At 38.5% G+C, this 24,895-nt stretch overlaps 1 protein-coding gene and 1 long non-coding RNA gene across 4 annotated transcripts in view; one reads left to right on the top strand and one right to left on the bottom strand.

Annotated features, from left to right (window-relative positions):
- Positions 1 to 3,894: 3,894 nt before the first annotated feature.
- LOC128518728 (uncharacterized) lies at positions 3,895 to 12,019 on the top strand. Its single transcript, XM_053491967.1, has 7 exons — positions 3,895 to 3,918; positions 4,145 to 4,171; positions 4,292 to 4,384; positions 4,429 to 4,448; positions 8,741 to 8,781; positions 10,141 to 10,455; positions 11,895 to 12,019. The coding sequence occupies exons 1-7, from the start codon at positions 3,895 to 3,897 to the stop codon at positions 12,017 to 12,019; spliced, it is 645 nt and encodes a 214-aa protein (XP_053347942.1).
- A 5,888-nt stretch (positions 12,020 to 17,907) lies between these two features.
- The window catches only part of LOC128518779 (uncharacterized), a 54,927-nt gene continuing 47,939 nt past the window's right edge, over positions 17,908 to 24,895 (bottom strand). For all 3 annotated transcript variants that reach the window (XR_008357770.1, XR_008357772.1, XR_008357771.1), the window contains one exon: positions 17,908 to 18,010. This is a non-coding gene — a long non-coding RNA (uncharacterized LOC128518779). The remainder of the gene's footprint in view (positions 18,011 to 24,895) is intronic.

Genomic DNA, 24,895 nt, shown 5'->3' with positions numbered 1-24,895 from the left:
CGGAATGGTGGGGTTTTAGGTGCGTTCCAAACGGCCTGAAGTACCCTGCGAAGTATACTTTACAGGATGTTCGGCCATGTTAAGTGTGATTCCAAACCGCATTGAGCGAAAATGTCCAGTTCAAAAGGGAACTGCAAACGGTGTAGGTAACGAGGGAACAATGGTGTTCACTTCACTGGAAAAGAGAATGAAATCATTCCCACCAGTCATTGCGTCTCGCTGGCGCGTGAAAAAAATGGACCTCATCATTATTATTGAAAAGGACATATTAAAAGGAAACAAAAATTTACATTAAATCAGAAAATCCTTAGTATTATATAGGATAGTAATCTGTACAAAAAAAATCTCAGTAGGTCTTTAATCAATTATTATTATAATTAATCGATAATTTATGTACAAGTTATACACGAAACAATTGTGAGTTTCATAATGTTATCAGTTTTTGTTTTAATAAATATTCAATATTTAATGTCTGTAGTGTGAAATTTTCACGGCAGCAACGACAGGTATTCGAGGAGCTTATGTCACTATGGTAACGCACGGAGGAAGTGACGTCAGCGCTGGTGACTTCGCAGAGTGTTCGAATGGTGGAGTTTTGTCAAAGGAAGTTCCCTACACTGGCATTCCCTGCAAACGGAGTAGGAAGCACCCTGTGAAGTGCACTTCGGAATTAATATTTAATATCGAGACACAATATTTTTATTTACACTTTTATTTAGTTTTCCAGTGAAGTGAAGAACTGTTGTTCACTTGTTCCCTACACTGTTGGCAGTTCCCTTTAAACGAAATATTTTTGCTCCTTGCGGTTTGTAATCACGCTTAACATGAAAAAACGTTTTGTCTGTACATTGGTCAGAACTTGCTCTTTCAATTATATCTTTATCAGAAAAATTTATGTCTGTATGTCATTTTATTTATCTGTATATCTGTCCAGATACAGTAGATTTTGTCGCAGCATCACACAACTGTCTATACAGAATTTACTGAATCTCCTGCAGTCCTTAAATCTCTACCTAAAGTTTAATCTGCACCATAAGTAAAATTAAAATATTGAGTAAAAGCAATGGTATGAACAGTTATGTGTTGGATTTAATAATCTACTTTAAAATAATCTACTAATGCGCTACTGTCTCAATGTAAACAAACACCTGCACCAATAGATATTAATTAGAAAAGATAAAGTGAATATTTTTACTGGGATTAGTTCATATTTTCACTTTGGCTGAAATAACAGTGCTGAAGTGGTATAAGTGAATTTTAACACGCTGGAGTGGTTTTAAGACAAAACTTCATCTTTATCCTTTTATCTCCTTTTTCCATTTCTCATCTGTGATTCACTCTCCGATTACCGAACAGGGAGTGTATTTGTCTGACCACCAAAGAAGGACAACTTAGTGTAAACAAGGCGTAAGATACTCAACCTTACAGAATGGGATTTCTTTGTATTAATAAGTTAGACAGAGAGTTCTGCTGTACAGAAAGACATGTACGTGGGCTTCAACCTGAAATAATATTATATCTGATTTACATTAGCTTTAACCTTTTAACTAGCTTTTTCTCCTTCACCTTCCTGTTGATGATACACAAAGGTGAGCATTTAATACAACACAGTAACCAGATGTGTTTATGCTGGAGTAAAAACTGTTTAATATGTGCTAAATTGTGAGCATCAATGAACATTCTACTTTCATTCACATGAGCAGGGATGTAGTGCCCTTCAAAAAAAAAAAAAACCCAGCATTGTCTGGGATGGCTAGTTGCTACGTCATCATGCCACTTGTGGGTCCAAACTAGTGCGGCGTACGCGTACCGTGTTGTAAAAGCAGAATGATGTTGACAAAACTATCTTTTGCCGCTTTTTACCTCGGAAAAAGTGAAAAGAAGGTGGGTTAAGTTGATACAGTAAGTTGGATCTCAAATTATAATCAGTACAGCCTAATGCCATTACCTCACGTTAATGTTAGCACCAGGTTACCCATCTCTTTTTATAGAGACAGGTAGCAATGTAGCACAACCAGATCGTACCATAACAAACATTATTTGTTTGAATTATCCAGAAAGTGCTAGTTCAAAATAGAAATGGAAATGTCTATAAAAGTGAACCAAAATGCCATGTACCTGTTATAATCTGCAATTGTTGCTTTGCAGCTTTCCCAAAGAAGAAAATTACATTCTCATAGCTAGGGGGCAGTCATATCATGCGCAGGGCCAGGAACAAATAAATTCAAGGACACCAACAGATTGAAATGGTATAAGTAAGCGAAATCACAAATACTACCCACTCGTGTCATATTTAATAAACCAATAACTTAGATAAACAGCTGGTTTACACGTGGGTTGTCAGAATGTTGTGGAGAAGTGCGCTAATGTAGTTGAGAGGTGGCCGGGCGTTAGCTTGCCAGATGCAAGTTGACATGTATAAATCTGACGATGGTATAAGGTGCAACAAATAGACCCAACAAGAAATATGCTGCGGTCAAAATATGTGCTGTGAATTTCTTGCCAACTAGAGCCACGGCGGGCAAAGGATAAATGAAACCTATTGTCCTACCTTAAAACTTTGTAGCTACAGTTAATGTTGTCGTTAGCTGTGTGATCCTTTTGTCTTCTTGCCGGCTCATGGAAGTCTTTATCAGTTTAAGTTTGTGATTGTAGATCTACTTTTATTACATTACCTTTTGTTCTTTTACTTTATGCCATATAGATTTAGGAGGGCGAGCATACTATAATACAGATTGAAACAAAAAAAACACGTTGCGCCACGACAAGAAAAACATATCCATGATTTTAACTTAGAAACTCTACCGCACGCCCATATAATTCTTTTCTTTTCTTCATTTAAATTGCTTAATTTTTTGTCACATCCATGTGCATTTGCTATTACTCTTATTCTGAAATTTCAGAGGTGGGTAAACCGAGTTTACTTGCGTTTAGCCCTCACTACAGCCCTGGAAGTGATTACACTGGTCAAACTCTTTCACTGCTACACTGGTCTGGGGACCACTCAGCTGCCAGGCTAACCACCTCCATCCCACCATGCTACCGCTCCCTAGTCAGAGGGCCTTCTGTAAGGCTGTTAACACACACCCCTCCCCTCCCCTCAGGAGCCAGGGGTCCCATGGTAGGGGCCCTTGTAATCAGATGGCCCTCTAAAGGTACACTAGGGCCTCCTAGTAGGGCCCTCAGAGGGCGCTCTAAAAGCCCCCAAAGCCCCCATCCTCCCTAGGACCCCCTGGTAGCCACAGGCCAGGACCATAATAGGAGGGCCTGAGGGCCTTCTAAAAGTAGGCTCCCATGCACCCATTTTACTTTAAAGTTCCTATAGCAGGGCCGGGGGCCCCTGAAAGCACCGACCCCCACCACCACAACCACCACAATTCAGGGGCCCTTGTAGGCAGAGGATCAACGAATGTAGGCCCTCTAAAATAGACAAACGAAAATACATTGTTGATAAGCGTTGCAAATTTTTTTGGGCTAGGGGCCCCATGGGCCCCCTGCACCCCGGTCTGTAATCCGTCCCTGACTAAAAGGTACAAAACAGCCTGCTGGAAGTTCCCCGAAAAGCCCCCAAATCATCTGGTCTGATGACACTTCAAATAGTTCAAGTTTAAACTATTTTGAATCAGGAAATTGGGCACTGCACATCAGCTTAACTATTGAAACCATCACTACAGTCAGACACAGTGGTGCAGCATCATGGTGAGGGGATGCTTTTTCAGCAATAGGAAGGTTAGTCAGTTCAAAGGGGAAAACTTTCTCCACAGTGCTCAGGATCTCAGGCTAGGATGAAAGTTTACTGTTTAACAAAACCATCACTCAAAGCCTAACAGCAAGAAAACACCCTGGACCCTGCCCATCCAACATGGTGGAGCTTAAATGATTTTGCTAAAAAGAATGGAAGAAAGTTCCAAAAGGAAGGTGGGCCAAGCTTGTAGCATCATTCTCAAGCAGACTTGAGACCGTCATTGCTGCCAAACGAGCCTTAACCAAGTGATAGGTCTGAATAGTTATGGAAATTAGATATTTCAGGTGTTATTTTTTAATAAATTAACAAAACAAATTTAAAGGGAAAAAAGGGAGAAAAAAATGTCACCAATGTGTGTATATACACTGAGATTGTTTGTGTGTGTTTTTCTATTTTTAGTGTCAGTGCAGCGTGTTCGTGTTGAAGGTGTTATAGGACAAACAGCAGTCTTACCGTGTTCAGTCAAAAAGACTCCCAGGTATGTGCTTTGGCGAGACAAAATCGGTATGTGATATCATTAATGGTGAATCATATTTTGATGAACAGGATCCAGCCTATAAAGACAGAGTAAAAACTTCCTCATCAGAAACTGAAAAGGGGGATTTCTCCATCGAGCTGACCAACGTGAAGGAGTCTGATGTAGGAACATAGACTTGCCACGTCGCTAAAATCATTACAGTTAGTGTAGAACTAACTGTTACAGGTGTGTACATCTGGTGTTTCTTCTAAAGCATGGAGGTTGTCATTTTTTTTTTTAAAAAACCATGAATCATTTATTATATGAAAACTCCGCTGTTATAAGCTGCTTTATTTTCTTTTGCTTTGTGCATGTGGAAGCCTGCACAGTAAATATTAAGTTTCTGTTTTCTTACCCATTAGGAAGTAATTTATTTTTTTTATTCTCTTTTTGAAAACTATGATAGAATGTTCTCTTAATGTACAAATACTGTAATGGCTCGTGTGTGTGTGTGTGTTAACAATGCAGACGAAAGACCACATTAGAGAGATAGGAGCAAGCAAGAATAACGGTGGTACTGTCCCAAGAAACAATGAATCCCTGAGTCAAGCAGACGGACCGCGTTCTTGCTTGGATGTGCTTTACTCTACAGCTTTGTCTTCTGAAAAAACCCAAGTACAGTACACTCTAGAGACTACTATGGGTCACAATCCCAGATTAGTTGTTTTTGAAATCCTAAACCCAGCCTGTCTTGTACTCGCAATCATACCACGGTTAAAGCAACTGACAGTTCAGCTCTATTTCTATGTATTGTGATAGTAGGGACTATGACGAGGAAGGGAAGAGAGTTGGTTGATATGATGCAGAGAAGGAAGGTGGATATACTGTGCGTCCAGGAGGCCAGGTGGAAAGGTAGCAAGGCTAGAAGCTTAGGAGCAGGTTTCAAATTGTTTTACCATGGTGTGGATAGGAAAAGAAATGAAGTAGGAGTTATTCTGAAAGAGGAGTTTTTAAGGAATGTTCTAGAGGTGAAAAGTGTATCAGATAAACTGATGAGTCTGAAGCTGGAAATTGAAGGGGTGATGTTGTTAGTGGTTATGCCCCACAGGTAGGATGTGAGTTAAAAGAGAAGGAGAAATACTGGAGTGAGTTAGATGAAGTGATGCAGAGCATCCCCAAAGGTGAGAGAGTGGTGATTGGTGCAGACTTCAATAAACATGTTGGGGAAGGGAACAGAGGTGACAAAAATGTGATGGGCAGGTTTGGTCTTCAGGACAGGAATGTAGAAGGACAGATAGTGGTGGACTTTGCAAAGAGGATGGAAATGGCAGTAGTAAATACTTTAGGAGCTGTGGTGTTGTATGAGGAAGTCTGGAGTGCCAGAGAAGTATGTTAGAGTGGTACAGGACATGTATGAGAGCGCTAATACAGTGGTAAGATGTGCTGTAGGTGTGACAGAAGAGTTCAAGGTGGAGGTGGGTCTGCATCAAGGATCGGCTCTAAGCCCCTTTTTTGTTTGCTCTGGTGATGCACAGGATGACAGATGAGGTAAGACAGGAGTCTCCATGGACTATGATGAAAATTAAGAGAGGTGGAGGTATGCTCTGGAAAGCAGAGGAATGAAGGTTAGCCGCAGCAAGATGGAATACATGTGTGTGAATGAGAGGCACTCAAGAGGAATGGTGAGGCTACAGGGAGGTAAAAAAGGTGCAGGATTTTAAGTACTTAGGGTCAACGGTCCAGAGCAACGGAGGGTGTTCAAAGGAGGTGAGGAGGCGGGTACAGGCAGGTTGGAATGGGTGGAGAAAAGTGTCAGGTGTGTTGTGCGATAAAAGAGTATCAGCGAGAATAAAAGGAAAGGTGTACAGGACAGTGGTGAGACCAGCAATGCTCTACGGCTTAGAGACAGTGGCACTGAAGAAAAGACAGGAGGCAGAGCTAGGGTTGGGTACCGAAAACCGGTGCCAATACGGCACCGGTACCTATATAACCGGTATGTACCGGACCGAAACAGAATTTCTGTGCCTCATTTCGGTGACACTTAAATGCCTGAACTGTCAATTAAAATATTTGTTCTACAGGGCTATGATGACACAGTTGTAATAAGCATCAGATTCATCAACACACATAATCGCTATTAAAATTTAAATACTGCAGTCATGGGGTGTCAGAAATTATTGAAAAAATAAATTTGTCTATTTCCTTAGACAAATCTTGAGAACTTCGGAAAGCTTTGATAATACAAATATAAAAAAAATGTTGGAGGAATGTTACTATCCATTAAATTTTTTTAGATTAAAAGTTTATTAGATTAGATAAACAAAATTAAAAGCACAAATCATCAGGAAATGAGACCATCCGAGGTGCACATGAAGGCAGCAACTAACGTTACACTCGCTCTGACAGCAGCAGGTGGACCGCGGTGAAGTTGGTTTTATATTGGACATTCGCCACACATTCAAGATTATCTCATCTGTTTATAAAGAAATAAATACCCAAAAACGACAATTCGCATATTTTCTTACTTTCTTAGTAGACAGAGAAGCTATTACAAATAAATGTATTTATTTTTACGCTGCTTACCGCCGCTTTATAGCGATGGAGTCACTAAGGGACCGTCTAAAAAGTGCATGACCAAGACCCAACCGTACAGAAGAATACAAAGTTACACAGAAATACCTCACAGGACATCAAACATATTACACTGTTAGGCTATAGTATGGATTATTTGTTTATTTATTTATTTGTTTGTTTAATTGATTAATAATTATTTTAAGGTACATTATGAAACAAATGATTATACAGACAATTTCTGTGCCAAGAGATTTTGTTAAATGAGAGTCGGGTGGGTTTTATCATAAAAATAATAATAATAATAATTGGAAAGGTATGTATCAAAATGAATGCACTTTGGTACAGTCTAATATGAGTTGTAAAAAATGACAATTAAATGAAAAAAATTCAATAACTTTTTTGCTATAGACATTTCACATGTAAAATCAACTGTACTATAATCCACTCTCATTGCTAATAACTACAACCATCCTCTTCTAAAAGATTTAAGTCCAGCAGGCTGTAACAGGAGAAGATATAAAAATACATTTATTTGTAATAGCTTCTCTGTCTACTAAGAAAGTAAGAAAATATGCGAATTGTCGTTTTTGGGTATTTATTTCTTTATAAACAGATGAGATAATCTTGAATGTGTGGCGAATGTCCAATATAAAACCAACTTCACCGCGGTAGCAGGTGGTCTACCGCTATCTTGCTAAATTAAAAAACTTTCGTTAAAATGCCTAAAACTAAACGGTCGAAAGTGTGGCTATATTTCACAAGAACGGATCCGACACCGCGACGTGCAGCGAATGTTTTACAGCAGTTGCGTGTAAAGGGGAAAACACGTCAAATGTAATGAAACATTTGAGGGCACACGGAATAAAGTTAAAAGCCGCGGGAGGCACCGTGTTTGACAGCTTGCGGACAACAGCTGGCACTATCGGTGTGGATGAACCCCAGCCCCAGTCATCCAGAAGAAGATTTGCTTTTAAAAATTAAAAAATATATGTTTTAGGTAACATAAATGCACGGTCTTTGTCGGCGGTGCCCAGCGCACTCATCCATATGCGTAAAAAAGAGATGCAATATTAAATATTAATTAAAGTGAATAATTTTGAGTGTGCCACCTGTAGGATCATTGAGAAACTGCAGCATTTTACCACTTCAAATGCAAACATACTGTAGACTATAGGAAAAAGAGTCTTTGGCTAGCAACCAGCTAGCTAGCTAATGTTACTTATGAGTGTGATGGAGATTTAACTCCTTAAACATAGGAATAAAAGGGGTCCCGGAGAACCCCTTTTCTTACATGAACACTCTTGAAGAAGAGGAAAAAAGCGCATGCGCTTCATCACAAGTGTGTTCGTCACTGTTGGTTGCGTACTAAAGCGCATGCGTACTAAAATACCCTCAGTAATAAGAGAGTGTGTTGCTTACGGATATTAGTATTTTGTAAAGATTAATATTCTGTTAATTTATATATTATTTATTTCATAAGAAACCGTTCATGTTGTATGTAATGAACGGGCGGTACGCATCGGATACAATAATATGTAATATATTTCTAAATAAAGAGCTGTGTTCAGGTTGAGGCTTTGTAAAACGATGCTAACTCGCCACGGTTGCGGAACAACAGGGTGTAACAGGAAGCGCGAGCTAATCTCCTGACCTAGCTTTACTAGCTAAAACATAACATGCTACTGTATATACTGTTTGTACACATGTTATTTTATCTTCCGGCTTAAATATCTTCTGGAAGAATTTAACAGAATTGAGCTTAACTACACAACGGTAATGAAGAAACAAGTAACATTGGCTAACTTCTTCTAGTTCAGCTGTCTGGTTATCATCCATCATTTAAAATCCTGAGCATTAAATACCTTTTTTACTTTACTTATCTTCAGAATTAAGCCTGTGTATCTCTCTTTATCATACAGTTATCATGATGCAGAATTATTCTACTGTTTTTGTTTTAATCACAGATGGTTTTTCTTCTTCACATTCCTGCTGCTGATACACAAAGGTGAGTGTTTAACACACCACAATGTGTGTACTTTTTTTCTTTGTTATTTAGAATTTTAACAAGTCAGTTTGATGATTTTGTTGTATATAGGTGTTAGGGACGGGAATCATCAGGGACTTCCCGATACCTAGGTGTGGATTCAGTTTGTGCTACGATTCTGTAAGCATCACAATTTTATATATTGTGATGGTTACAATGTGGTAATCCTTGAATTGCCACACAAAATAATTGCAATTATGGTTGTCAACTCTCGCGATACTAATAAGCAACCACAGCTATATTAACAAGTCCAAAATAAACCCAATTATTTTTTTATATGGCATGTTATGGCCACAAAGTTTATAAAAAATAAAACGTCAATGATTTTTTTTTTTTGTGGAAAAGGCACTCTCATCCATCACAAGCGAGCAGAATGGGAGATAAAAAGGACTGGGTGGGTCTACAAATTGGACTAGGAATAATAAAATGCATCAAAAGCATGTAAACTAATATTTGTATATGAGTTTGTTATACTTGCTTTTTTTGTCACATTTAAAATTTATAACTATTCTACAGATTTTACCTTAAAAAAAAAGGAAAGTCATTCCTTTTCTCTACTGCACCATCTTCCAGCTTAAAACCAGGTGTGAGTGTGAAATTAACACATCAAGATTGTGTGGTGTCACAGACACATAACAGCTCTATACATGATAAGTGCAGATCAGGGTTTGTGGGAGGCCCTTACAATGCCGACTCGCGTGAGCGTGTGTAGGCAGTGTTAGTCAATTAATTTTTTTTAAGTTCCTAAACAATTTCTAAAAGTCGCTTGTCAGATTGTTATAACAAAAAACCATATTTTTAAAAACAAGCCCAAAAAAACTCAGCCCGGCCTGTAATTTTTGTCAAGTGACTTCAAATAAACAGAAGCCCAAAGTTATGAATTTTAAGTGGAATTGGCAACTATGATTGCAAAATGTAACTTAATTTGCCCTATCTCTAATGGATATAGGCATGAAGAAAAATAACAAGAGGAACAGTCACTACACTTGGACATAAAATGAAAAAAAACAATGCTTTATGTGCGCGCACACACACATGGTCACAATGTTATGGTAAACAGTACACGTGTGCACTGAGAATCAGCTAGTTCAGTTGTGATCTCGTGACACTCGGCAGATAAAGCGTATACATACTACTCGTATTTGCAAGACAACGCTTGTTTATCAATTTAAAATTTCTTTAAAAATTTTGCTTGTAACACTCGTAGACCAAGTTACTCGCAATCCAAGTTTATATTACTGTGTATATTTTATTGCTGTATGCTGATTTGCACATTTCTCCTATTACTGACAGTTTCTGTGTTTTGTTCTTTACTTTTAGTGTCAGTACAGAGTGTCACTGAGGAAGTTGCAGGTGTTAAAGGAGATTCTGTGGTCTTGCCATGTCGAAGTACACAAAGTCCACAGAATGTGTTTTGGCGAAACAAGGACGACGGGGTGGTGTGCAACATAAATAACGGAGCAATAAACAATGAGCAGGATGCAGCCTATAAAGACCGAGTTGAGATTTTTCCATTAGAAATTGAGAAGAGAAATTTTTCCATTCGGCTGAAGAATGTGACTAAAGCTGATGAAGGAATGTACACTTGCTGGGTGCCGAAGCGCTTTAAGCTGTATGTACAATTAAATGTTACCAGTGTGTATGGCTGTTCTTGTTTTTCTTTTTCTTCCCTAAAATCACACACAAATATTTTCATAAGCATGGGATTTCTGCCACAACATTTAACAGACAACCACTTACTCACTCATCTTCTATACCGCTTTATCCTGTATTCAGGGTCATGGGTACCTGGAGCCTATCCCAGGAGACTTAGAGCATGAGGCAGGGTACACCCTGGGCAGGGCACACACACATACACATTCGTACACTATGGGCAATTTGGGAACGCCAATTACCCTTACTTGCATATCTTTGGACTGTGGGAGTAAACCGGAGTACTCGGAGGAAACCAGGCACGGGGAGAACATACAAACTCCATGCACACAGAGACGGAAATCAAGCCTGGACCCTGGAAGTGCAAGGCGACAGTGCTAACCACTACACCACTGTGCCGCCACAGAAAATCCATGCATTTTTAAAAATCCCAGGTTTCAAATGGATTAGCATCTCCATAACGAATACAGAGTGACTACATGAGAAGAAACAGCTCTGAGCCACTTCCTGTAATGTCTAACAGTGTCGAAGATGGTTGTAAAAGATTTTTGTCTATTCCTCATTTTTAAGCTTCTTTATAATTTCTGGTTCCTGCACATGGAAACTGCTTGTTGTGTGCATGTGGAGACCACAGGCTTTTTGTAGGGTTCCGAGACTGGAAAAGTCACAACTAAGCATTAATATTGTGTTTTTTTTTTTCATGGGAAGTTAGGTCTTTCCTCATGACCTCATTGAGATCCAGTAGGAGTCTAACCTCCTGGCAGAAGTGGTCAGCAGATATTGTAGCTGAAGTATCACAGTTATGTACCTGAACCACCAGCAACATAACAGCCCTATTGTACCGCCATGTTGAACTGCAGCTATCAGGTACTATCAGGCTTTTTTATTTTCCTTGAGTGCGGTTCCATTGGTGTTTAACAAATTATTTTTAAAGCCACAAAAATCAACCAACTGGTGCATTTATAAAATTAATATTTGGACTTATTTTCCCCTTTCCTCTTAACTTCTCACTCAGGGACTCATGGGTCAAATCCCTGGCAGGTCTTTCAACTGTTCGAGGCCCTAATGGTGCTTCGTGGGATTTTAATTTCTTATGGACATTTTGATTTGACTTTGTCTGGTTTTAATGTGTTGAATGGTTCTTAACCCAGGTCCCCAATGAATTTCCCATTTCCTTGGTTGTTTTCTCTGCTGGATGCAGCCCAATGGTTTGACACTTGAAATGGCGACTTGGATGATATATTTTTAGGGGAAATTGATTTAATATTGGTGGCTAAGAACTATAGCCTCATTTCTGCAGCTTCAGGATAAGCGCTATAGAGAATGAGTGAGTGAGAGAGGGATTTAAAAAGTAATTTTAATGAGTGATATGTCTACACATTTACTGTGCTGAATTAATGGCTTGTGTTTGTGTCCAACAGAGAGACCAGTGACCCGAACCACAACAGTGATCACGATCCCAAGAAACGGTGAATACCTGAGACGAGCAGACGGTCTGTTAACACTCCTGCTGGGATTTGCTCTGCTCTATAACTTAGCCTTCTGAAGAAACCCCAGAGTCATTAGCTTCAATCAATATTCACACTGATATACACATGAGATTTACACAGCAAGTACCTAGTGTTTAGAAAAGGCAGTCCTTCATCAGCTGTTCATGAGGTCATTGTGCTTCATCCTGCACCTTTGGACCTGCACCTTTGGAAGCATTTCTGTATGTTACTGTATGTGTGTTGGGTGGAGCAAGTTTTATGTTGGCGGGCAACAATCTTGAGGATACACTTCAGTGATGTATTCCTTTATGTATAAAGATTATCAAGTAAAATTGATAATGCTCAGGTTAGCTAGCTCCTTTGGATAACTTTGTAAATGTTTAAATATTTATGGATCTGTAGTTTTTATGAACAGGAAGGTAACTGCTAGCTATAAGAGATAAAAAACATATGGAGAGCAAGCAAACTTTTAAAGTCTTATGTAGAGTTCGCACTAATTCTCATGAATCTCATTCACTGCTGCTTTTAAAGTTTTTTTTCTGTAGAAGGTTGTGGCGTGGTGTTCGTGTACATTTATTTTAAAATGTAATAAAGCGACCAGCTTTTTTGCCACATTAATGTGCTCCTAAATATTCAGAATAAGAGCATTACATGTTTTTTTTTTTTTATATTCATGCAAATTTATTAAAAATCAAAGACTGGAATCTCTTGTTTAGTTAAGTATTGACACTCTTTCTGCAGTACTCAGTAGAAGTACAGTACATGAAGCAGCAGTAGAGCCTCCCAAGTGTTCCTGAGTAAAAGCGCTGCAGACCTGAGTTTAGTCGGTTTCTCCCATTCTTTTAGTCAAAGACTCCTGTCATATTTTAAAGATATTTCGGGAGACTCAAAACAAGCAGGACCACCTGAACTCTAGGTGGATGACTTTAGAGAAGTGTCTGTCAATACAGATTATTCTATGTGGATTAATGACCAAAGAACCCAAATGTAATTAGATTTATTTTAGATAAATTGTGCAAAGGAAGAAGTAGTTTAAATACTGTGTGTATACTGTGTGTATCGTACAGGCTCTGTATTCTTTTGTTTATTACTATTTATTTTAGTTTATATTTTGTTTTATATCAAATATAGCTGTGTTTAGTTTACTCAGTGTTCACAAGGACATTTTGAAATCTGTCAAAAATCTGGAAACACACAGCACACAAGTGTTGTTTTTTTTTTATTATTATTAAAATATAAAATATTTTTGCCATAAGAGTTCTTCTGCATTTGTCACATGGTAATGAGTCTAATAAAGCTATATTCTGTTAATCTCGCTAAATTGCGTTCCAAACACTGTCTTAAAATAACAAATGATCGTTGTGGTTATAGTTTTCAAATCTACAGTATTATTTTACATTGTAAAAAATGAGAAAAAAAACTACCTAATTTGAAGGAGTGTCCAAACTTTTGACTGATACTATATACACAAAGTTTTTTTGATAGTTTCTGATGAGCAGTAAAATGTCCTTGTGAATGTGATGCAAATGCTCCTTAACTCATGCAGTTTTACTTAACAAGTATTAGTTTGCACTTATGGATAAGTTACACTGATGATAATGGGTCATCTGAAGAATTTTTTTTAATTATGTTACTATTTTATATCAATATAAAAAATGTAAAACCCCAATTAAAAACAATAGAGGGTGCTTTTTCTCTCTCTCATAATGTTATGTTTACAGAAGAGATTTTTGCTTCCTTTATTTATAACCACCTGAGCTTCACACATCCTGTATTTTTGGTGATTGTGTTTGATATTTTAAGAGGCAAGGTGACTGAGCTGTCCCAAGGACATGCAAATAAAAACGTGTATGACCATTGCCATAAGTCATACGCTTTAATATCAATATTCTACTAAAAAACAGTTGGTCACAAACCTAATGAATAAGCTGAATGTTAACATGTTCCTATTGAACATGATCTGCTCTCTTACCTTAAAACTAAATTTATTCTATTTACCATTTTTAATGGTAAGAAAAAGTATATGAACCTTTTGGAATTTCATGATATTAACCAATATAATGTATCTAAAATAATAAAGGAAATTCTGATCTTTCAAGTCTTTATTGAACACATTTAACATACAAAATGGTAGTGGAAACAGGAAGTGAACCCTTTCACAGTCCCAATGTGTCTCCATTACATGTATTTAATCATTCTTGATCGTAGATACTCTAAAAGCTGTTTTTGGTGCGGCATGGCTCACAGTAGTGTATTGTGCAAAGCAAACTCCAAAAGTTTAAGTGGTTTTTAAGTGGTCCAAACTCTCAAAACTCATTAACAAGACTCCAGGCATGCTAACACCTGATTTCAATTAGCTCAAGGATTCACACACCTTTTCCACTCGCACTAGGAGGTTTTTATGGTTGTTCTCAATAAAGGCTTGAAAGAACTGTTTTTTTTGTTTTGGTATTTAAGGCACATTATATTTGTCAATACTCTTGACTTGTATGAAGACCAGATCACATTTTATGGCAAAGTAATGCAGAAAACCATGAAATTCTAAAAGTTTTACATATATTCTTTTTCTTGCCTGTCGAGATATCCATCTGTCTGTATGTATATACAGTATATCTGTCCAGACAGATTTTGCCAAAGCATCACGAAAAACTGTCTGGACAGAATTTAATCGATCTTTGCAGTACTTAGATATTTGCCTGACGTTTAACCTGCACCATGAGTGAAATCTAAATGTTGAGTAAAAGGGATGTTGTGAACAGTTATGTGGTCAATTTACTAATTTACTTTAAAATATGCAACTATTATGCTAATAAACTTGTTAAAAAAACAGGATACCTGGAGGAAACCCACCAAGCACGGGGAGAACATACAAACTCCATGCACACAGGGCCGAGGTGGGAATCAAACCCGGCCCATGGCGGTGCAAAACAACAGTGGTAACCACTGGGTGTAAGATACTCAACCTTACAGAATGTGATTTCTTTGTATTAGTAAGTTAAACAGAGAGTTCTCCTGTACAGAAAGACAAACAGGCATGTACGTGGGCTTCAACCTGAAAGAATAATCTCACTAATTACATTAAAGCCCAATCCCAATTCTCCCCCTTACCCCTACACTTAGCCCTACCCCTCCGTTTGGCTCGTTCACGTGAAGGGGTAGAGGTGTCTCATTTCTCTTTTGGTTGGAGGGGGTAAGGGGAAGGGCCATAAAGCCCTCCAAACGAAGATTTTTCAGGACCTCACTTCAAACAAAGGGCTAAGTGAAATTTTCAACATGGCTGCTCACTCGAGCAAGCAGACCCATAAATGTAACTAATTTTTGCCATTAATAAGGATTTTTATGACAAGTTTTTATTATATGTATATTAATTTTAGTCTTGTGTTTGTGTTTATGGTGATGTTCTGTAAAGTAACGTTTGCAAAAAAATCGCTAAAGTTTGCTAGCGGATAGCACCGATTGCGCGATATTACAAAAATATATTTTTATGTCATATACACTTTACTGCATGCTACAAACAAATATGAAAGTTCAGTAGCACGGCAGTCTGCCAAGCATTTGATAACGCATTGTTTGTTTTGCTTACGGCCATATGTGTACATGTAAATGAACGGATACGTATGATGACGTATAACAGTGTTGTAGTGGTGTCCCATTTTTTAGGGGAAATATTTTAAGGGGTAGAAAATAGAATTGGAATTGGGCTTAAATCTCATCAAATTATTTTTAGCTTTAACCTTTTAACTATTTCCACAAACTCTTTATCTGTCAGTGACGTGTACTAATGCAAGTTGTTAACATTACACAAAGTCTTTTAATCTGCATAATATTAATCTCCTTAGGAATAACTGCATCCATCATGTGACTTTAATCAAATCACATTTATAGGAGCAGAGTTTACTTTAAGGTACACTGTGAAAAAAAACCCAGCATGTATTGGGCCATTGCCATGTGCTGATACATGGCTGCAGGTGAAAATATTAAGTTTTAACCTCCATCAAACAGCCTTAGCTGGGCTTTGTGAGCTTTCTGTACTACCAAAGTGACAAACAGAAACTGACAGTGGCAAAGTTACCTAACTAATGATCAACGTGTTTAGCCTAAAGCAGATGTGAATTATGTAATATGTAAGAACTTAAAGCATGTGTTTATATTCAAGCATCCTGTGTGTTTTTCTAAAATCTGCTCAGTTACTGTTATCTGTTCTGTAGAACATAACCCTGCACAGTCTGTGTGATTTACTGAGGACTTCAGTGATGATCAAGAGCAGAAAGATGGCCTTATCTGAATGCTGAGTGTTCCTTCTTTAGTTTTAATAACTGAAGAAACTACTTTATAACTCCATTACTTTAACTGAAAAAAACTACTGTATTTTATAACTCCATTATAAAGTTTTCATCCTATGAATTTACTCTGCTCATCTTCTTTTTGTTTACTTTCCAGCTGTTTTTTTCTGCTGATAATACACAAAGGCGAGAGTTTACCACAGCACAGTAATCAGATGTGTAAAGTGTGTGCTGAAGTGAAAATTTCTTAACATGTGCCGAAATGTAAGCATCAGTAAAGACGGCTCTAAAGAAGATTCAGCTGTAGGGTTGTTAAAACAGGGCGGGAAATTATCTCTCTCATTGTCATATATACAGTATATCCTCTTTTGCAATAATTTAACCAATAACCGTGTATTGTTTTTGTTTTCTACAATGTGAGAGTGAAAAAGGGAAAGCAGCACCCTGCAAAAGATTGGGAAACCCAGGAGACTTGAGCTCTTAGATTACTTTGACCAGGGAATCAGACCTTAATTATCCTGGTAGAATCATGTCTTGTTCACAGTCATTGTTAGGAAAATCCAGGTAGGAAAATTATAAATCCTCAGACTCCTCTAACCTTTTCCCATCACTCAGCATCAAATCAAAAATCATTGATGCTCACAAAGCAGGAGAAGACTATAAGAAGATAGTAAATTGTTTTCAGATACCGATGTCCTCAGTTCAGAATGTGGAGCAGTGGACAGTGAAGGTCAAGTTAAGGTCTGAACGACCAAGAAAAATATCAGAGAGAACTGCTTGTATTATTGCTTAAAAAGCAAGTCAGAATCCCCTTGTGACTGCAAAAGTGTGAAGATTTGGCAGATTCTGGAGTTGTGGCTAAAGAACACAAGCCTGATGCATTTTGAAAAAAAAAAATGATGTGGACAGATGAGGTTAAAATAGAACTCTTTGGCCACAATGAGCAAATGTATGTTTAGAGAACACCATGTAAAGAACACCAGTCCAACTGTTAAGCATGGGGGTGGATCGATGCTTTGGGGTTTATTGCAGCCAATGTCATAGGAAAAATTTCACGGGTAGAGGGAAGAATGGATTTAATTAAATTCCAACAAATTCTGAAAGCAAACATACAACATACAATCTGTATGAAAAGCTGAAGTTAAAAAGAGGATGGCTTCTACAAATGGATAATGCTTATAAATCCATGATGGACTACCTCAAGAAGAGCAAGCTGAAGGTTTTACCATGGCCCTCACAGTCTCCTGACCTAAACATCATTGAAAATCTGTGGATAGACCTCAAAAGAGCAGTGCGCGCAAGATGGACCAGGAATCTCACAGAACTGGAAGACTGTTGTAAGGAAGAACAGGCAAAAATCCCTCAAACAAGGACTGAAAGACTCCTGGCTGGCTACAAAAAGCATTTACAAGTTGTGATACTTGCCAAAGGGGTGCTACTAAGTACTAACTGTACAGGGTGCCCCAAATTTGGCCCTTTGCTTTTCTGTTATTTAAAAGTGTAAAAAAAAAAGAATTAAAAAAAAAAGATTTAGCTCAAAATATAAAGGGAATGCGTCATATGTAATTTTTATGCCTTTTGGAGATCTTTTTTTTTTATAGGGTCAGTGCAGAGTGTTCATGTTGAAGGTTTTATAGAATAAACTGCAGTCTTACCGTGTTCAGTCATTCAGACTCCTCAGTATGTGTTTTGGCGAGACAGAATTAGCAGGACGGTGTGTGATATCATTAATGGTGAAGCATATTATGATGAACAGGATCCAGCCTACAGAGACAGGGTAAAAAATTCCTCATTAGAAATTGAAAAGAAGAATTTCTTGAGCTGAGCAATGTGAAGGAGTCTGATGCAGGAAAAATCACCTGCCCCATCCCTAACATCATTACAGTTAGTGTAGAACTAACGGTTACAGGTGTGTACATCTGGTGTTTCTGGAAATTTTCCTAAAGAATGGAGGTTCTGTCATGTGGTGTTTTGTTTTAACACAAATCATTATATGAAAACTCTCCTCTGTTATAAGCTGCTTTATATTCTCTGCTTAGTGGATGTGGAAGCCTGCACAGTCAATATAAATTTTTTGTTTTTTTTACTTATCAGAAAGTAGTTTTTTCCCTGATCCTCTCTTTGAAAACTATGATAGAATGTTCTCTCAATGTACAAATACTGTAATGCCTTGTGCAAAAATTACTGTGGTACGGTCCCAAGAAACAGTCAATCTCCAAGCACTTAGAGTAGGTTGCCAATCCATTGAAGGGCACACACACTCACAATTTTGAGAATGGCAATTAGCCTAATCTGTAGGTTTTTGGACTGTGGGAGGAAACCTTTCAAGCACAGGGAGAACATGCAAACTTCATGCACGCAGAGACAGCAATCGAACCCAGACCCTGAAGGTGCAAGGCGACAGTGCTAACCACTAAGTCACTGGCAACCATACCACAATTAAAGCAACTGACATTTTGTTCTATTTCTATCTATTGCCAAGTCTGAATCTCCTTGCAGAGCCAACAAGAACGTGTATGTGTATATATAATCTTGTTTCAGATCATCCACGCCGAATTTTATGCAGTAAGGGAAGATCTTTTTTACATATTGCAGTTTGTATAGATTTTTAAGCAGCACAGGTGATGCTGAGGTTAGTAAGCTAGAAACTCTGAATATCAGCTTACATTAGCCCTAAAAAGCTCTAGCATCATAAATTCATTCCGGTCTATAAATAATGAATGAGCTCAAGGTTGAGTTTTTTTTGTTGTTGTTGTCCTTTTAAGGGGCCAAAAATAACTGGACAATCCACCAGAAGCTGTTTTTTTCCCCTTGTGATAATCTTCCAGGCTTTTCCTTTAGCTCTCTTTACTTCCTGTTTGTTCTTTTGGATGTTCTGTATTCAGCTTTGCCATTAGTACGGGAGTTAGTTTCAGCTTGGGTGGCTTGGTCACTGTAGAACATTTCCACTTGGTTGCCTTGAAGAATTTTGCTTTGGACCGTTGTCCTTCTTCACCATAGAGCTCCATCCAATAAGTTTTAAAGCCTTGAGGTTCAGAAAGCTGAGTTTGAACCTCAGACCATTTAAAGCTGTACCCATCACAACTCATCCTGTGGTTTTTGTAAACAGTCACTACAACAAATACAAAGGAACCGGTTCCATTGGCATCCATACATGCCCACACATCAGTCACTAAAGTCACTCTCTTGTTCCTCTTGTGCAAACTCTTATTTTTTTATTTTTTCCGATAGGCCTGTCTTGATTGTTAACTCTGACACATACAGTACACATATGTCATGGAGGATATTCTTCATCTGGCAAACTATTGTTCAAGGGTTTTATCTTTTCCAGAAAAAAAAAAAAACTATCACCTCTATGTTTTTTATTTGATCACAGTTTTTATAGTGGACACAGCTAATGAATAAAACAGTGGAAACCTAGCAGCATCAGGGCTTCAACTGGGGACCTCCTGGACCGCAGTCCAACACCTTAACCACCCCTGCCCCCCTATGTACAGTTCTTGTATGTTGTTTATACTGACATATATACTGATAATGAAGGACATGACATTTTATTATTATGTTATATAGGTTGTTTAAACATCTCAGGAGAAGAATCAAAGTAAACAGGATGTAGTTAAACTTACAGTAGGTCGGATGCCTTTAGACAAACGTCTGTCATTATAGATTAATGTCTAAAAATGAAAGTCCAAAGAAAATAGTGTTTTCTATTTTTTTAAATCAAATATAGCGGTATTTTATTTACTCACTGTTCACAGGTCAATTTTAAGCAGTAAACATTAAATAAGAATAGAAGAATGAAAATAAGTAAAATCAGGCTAGATTTTGCTGAAAGTTTGTCAAAATAAATTCCAAACTGCTGTCACTTTGGCTTCTTTGCAGCAATCGTTCATATGAGTTTTGACAGGGTATTTAACATTGTCGTGATAGAGTACTCCTTTATTAGAGCACAACGTGAACAAACTTTTCAGAATACCTCACTTCTAATGCATTTTATTAAACACACGCTATTGCCAGCCACTCAAAAATATTTACCAATATTACCAATTTCCATCACTATAATCATATTTTGCATATAAAACAATAAAAACATTTAGAAAAGACAGGTAAATGAAAAAAAAATTAACTTTCTTGTCACCGGCTGCTTTAAAAACTTGTTTTCTTTTCTTGCTACTGTGGCGGTATTGTGGGTGTCTTTTTCTCTATGTCGGGAAATAAAAAATTCCCTTTAAACAACCTTAAAAGTCTGGGTTACCGATTACGCCACCCAGGATTGATTACCCGGGAAAAGTTTAAGACACGCAGGTTTGAATCTCTCAGTAAGAACACAGGGACATGGATACAAAAATACAATTCTTTATTCATACAGGAAATTTCCAGATTAAGCAATATCAAAATGACCATTAAAACAGATTAAAACATCCCCAGCAAAGAAACAAAGAAAAGAAATTGGAGCTGGGAGCTCAACCATAGAGAGGCAGGCTAGGTACAGGACTACACTCATTCCCGGCAATAAATAACCACACGTACACCAACCCCTCACACTAGTGAAAATGTAGTACCACTCCATACTTTTTAAACATAAGCACACCACTCTATAAGCAGCTAGCCTGCCTTCTCTCCATTCCCAGCTCCTAAAAGAAAAGGACAAATAAATAAAATTAATAAAAAAAAAAAAAAAAAAGACAAATGCAGCTGCGAAGCAACCTCCAAACTTGGAGGACAAATAAAACTGAAGCGTCAGTCAGTGAAATGTTACATTAAAGCAATGGCTGACAACACCAAGCAAAGCAGCACAAACAAAACTAAATATAGAAATAAGCCAGCCCAAAGCAGCAGCACAAGCAAAGCAAAGAGCTGTTTAAAAAGGCAAAGCAGAAAAAGAAACAAAAAGGAAAAAAAATAAATAATAACTATCACAAGGACAAGAATAAAATAAACCAAAACAATCCGCTGAAGCAAAACAGCAGTGCTGAAGCTGCAAGCCAAGTTGTGAGCGACACAAAGCCAAAGACAGGTGAGAAAAGCACGCTCGCCAGCCTATCAATTTACCACGCGATGCAGACCACATCCATCTGGCGGCCAATCCAACTAAACGGTAGCATTCATCTCCCGTGGTACACGAGCACGAAGGGCGCAGCTCTTTAGACAGAGTAAATACATACGGACGCCAATGAGCTGCTCATCCATTCCCTCGGATCCCATAAAGATCCTAAAACTTGCCAGCTCTCGCACATGGCAACAACCTTCCGGAGGCGCAACCTGGGGTGAATTAGCGCCACCCCTGTCTATTCTCACAGCGCCCTTTTATACGCTCCTAAATTACAACCAATGATTATCAGGTGAAAAACCCGAAACTCTGGAGGGAAGTGCAAAACTCCCTCTCACCACAATCTACGCGGACCACCAATACGCCGCATTTCGGCACCATTCGACCGCAAAGTTCATATTCAATTCAACATAACCCAAATAAGAAAAAGACAATCCATTGGCCGCCTTAAGCTAAAACCAATGACAAAACCCATGACGGTCCTGGTCCCACGGCTCAAAGTGTTCGTGAGAACCACTTCCAAGATGGTGGACACCATAGACCCGGTATCCGCTAAACATGATACCAGCACACCACTCATGGACACAACCAAATGTGGGCATGAGGACGTTAAATTTAACATTGGGCCCACGCTGCCCAACGAGTCTGAGCCACCATTTGCCCCAACCGAATTGTGACTCAGCAATTCGGCGGGAATTAGTTTACCGACAATGAGACCGTCTGGAGCCAAAGACACACCTCACCTATATTAACTAAAGGTCATAAAGAAGAAGGAGAACCACGCTCATGGTTACACTCTTTAGCAAAATGGCCGGGTTTTGACACCTTCTACACATCACTGGGGTGCTACAAAAGGACCGGGTCCACAGTAACTGGTCCTGCAATTTGGTTACACTGTGGGAAGGCTGAGCTAACTGTTGCTGCTGTAATTTCAACATCTCTCTAAGCTCACATTTCAGACTGCTGAGACAGATGATCCTCTCCCTAACAGGCACCACTTTGGACCCCATATTGAAACCCATGTGCTACTGGAACCGAATGACTACGACCCCTTGCTCCCCCTGGGTTGCCCTCACGCTCCCACCTAATAACCTTGCCCTGAACATCTAGCAATGTTGCAGAAGGTTGGCGGCGAACAAATAGCTTTAATTCACGACGAAGGGTGCAATCAAGGATGTGCTCAACAAATTGGTCACACAACACTACTTCAGAGTTTAGCATTACAACTAGCGACTGTTTAACCTTCTCCAAAAGAGCCTCTGGAGCCAAAGAGAACTTCAACAATGTCTCACCATCCTGCTACTTTCGAGAAAAGGCTTCTTGCAACGCTATATGACTGGAAACACCCATATACATCCTGCGACCAATATTTTATCTCTTTTCGTGCTTCTCCCTCTAAATGATTAAACAGACAGAGAGATTGGTCTGCTACTGACAGATGACGGGCCTGCATACACGCCTGTACTTCAACCCACTCAGTAATCACTATCCCAGATTGACCATTAAATTTGACACTGCCTATCCCTCTGTATAAAAACAAGTCGCTCAGTTAAAGCAGAGCCAGCACCAACAGGTGGAGCTATGGATGGACCAGGTAAATCAGACTCATTATTGGGACTGGGGGAACCAAACTTTTCCCCTCTCCAGTCTCAATTTTAAATTATCAGCTCGTAGCTGAGCCACCAGCTACTTCAATTCCCGCAGCTCCTAATAATAAAAAAAACAAAACAAAGGAGAATCCCCAAGATGTCTTACCACTGTTCAGGAAAAGGTCACTCTTAAGCGAACCTAAGAAAAAGAATTCTCACCCCACTAACCAGCACTACTGTTTTGCCTCAGCCAATCCAGAGAGAGAGAAAGAACAAATATACAGATAAAAAAAAAAAATAATAATAAAAAAAACATCCATGTGCCTAGTTACAAGTTGAGAGATCCTGCCGATTACGCCAGAATGTGGCGATGTGGTGGGTGTCTTTTTCTCTATGTCGGGAAATAAAAAATTCCCTTTGACCAACCTTAAAAGACTGAGTTACCGATTAAGCCACCCAGGATTGATTACCCGGGAAAAGTTTAAGACACGCAGGTTTGAATCTCTCAGTAAGAACACAGAGACATGGATACAAAAATACAATTCTTTATTTATACAGGAAATTTCCAGATCAAGCAATATCAAAATGACTGCTAAAACTTGCCGGCTCTCGCACACGGGAACAAACTTCTGGAGGCGCAACCTGGGTTGAATTAGCGCCACCCCTGTCTATTCTCACAGCGCCCCTTTTATACGCTTCTAAATTACGACCAATGATTATCAGGTGAAAAACTCCCTCTCACCACACTACCGTCCTCGCTTCTTGCACAAAATGCAAAGATCAAATCCCACAAAAATATATATAAACATGGCTTTCCATTGACACAAACAATGGAATGGTTTTGAACGACTTCCAGATGTACGCGCAACTTAACCAGCATTTGATTCGGTTCAGTTCGGTTGCTCGTATGCAAAAAAAAGCTTTTCTTATCAAACTTCTTGCAAAATTTATATTTTTAAGGCGACATTGTAATTGATTTTTTTTTGTTAAATTATGTTCATGAACCTGACGAAACCCATTACTAAATTGATGTTATAAATTTTAGATTAAAGGCCTTGACAAATAAAAACTGACCTGAAAGAGCATGTACTTTCTTTTCCCATGACTGTATGTTCCTAAGACAGTTGTTTCCTCTTGTCACACATCCTTATTATTGTGATGTCATTTTATGAACAGCAGAAATTTCTGGTAAATAAACACGGGCTCCCTCATCAGAGAGGAAATCCCAGGAGATCAGCAGTTTCTGAAATACTCAAACCAGACTTTCTGGAAGCAACAACCACACCACCAAGGATTGCAATATTTTTTTTTTCTATTCAGATGTTTGATATGAACATGAACTAAAGCTTCTAATCTGTTTTCGTATGTAACTGGCTGAATGAGAAGGTGTACAGGTGTTCCTATTAAAATGTTAGATAAGTTGTACAAATAAATGTGACCTTGTGTAAACCTTGATAAAGTTTATTTATTTTGTCTTTTAAGAATTATTTTATGTACAAAATGGTGAATCAAAAAAATTACTTTGGACTAGTTCAAACTAGTTTACTAGTTAATTGATAATTATGAGATAATAAGTCATAATTATAAGATCCTGATACTGGTGGATAATAATATCATTGAGTAATTTTTGCACAGGCATCTAAAGTGCCTAAGACTGTTCAGGAGAAAAGCACATTCTGACCTTCTCGAAGTGGCGCTCTTCCTTTAGGAGTAGCTAAACCTGTAACGATGAGGGGCAGAACCGCCCAAAAATACTCTGCAATGTTCTGAACGGGCAGATCCGCAGGGTAGCAGCACATAGATATGTGGTTGCCAGGCAACGCCACAGTAAGGTAATCAGCCTGGATATGCCACACCTGGCGGCGTGTTTATTTAAGTCTATATTTACCTCCGCACTTTGTGTGATCATTTACATAGCACCAGTAAAGTGTCAGGGCCAAAGACAAAGAAAAAGAGAAAAAAAGGAAGGAAGAAAGAAAGAAAGAAAAAGACAAACAGACAGAAAACGTG

The sequence above is a fragment of the Clarias gariepinus genome, chromosome 3 (assembly GCF_024256425.1).
Source record: "Clarias gariepinus isolate MV-2021 ecotype Netherlands chromosome 3, CGAR_prim_01v2, whole genome shotgun sequence".
Lineage (NCBI taxonomy): Eukaryota > Metazoa > Chordata > Actinopteri > Siluriformes > Clariidae > Clarias > Clarias gariepinus.
Note: the sequence above shows the minus strand (reverse complement) of the source record. Positions and strands in the feature narration are given on the sequence as shown.

Bases quoted from the DNA above. Each gene is read 5' to 3' on its own strand.
- LOC128518728 (XM_053491967.1), top strand. From the start codon at position 3,895: ATGGAAGAAAGTTCCAAAAGGAAG. The intron at 4,172-4,291 runs GTGTTATAGGAC...TTTGATGAACAG, and splicing joins GCAGCGTGTTCGTGTTGAAG to GATCCAGCCTATAAAGACAG. The intron at 4,449-8,740 runs GTGTGTACATCT...TTTTAATCACAG, and splicing joins TGTAGAACTAACTGTTACAG to ATGGTTTTTCTTCTTCACAT.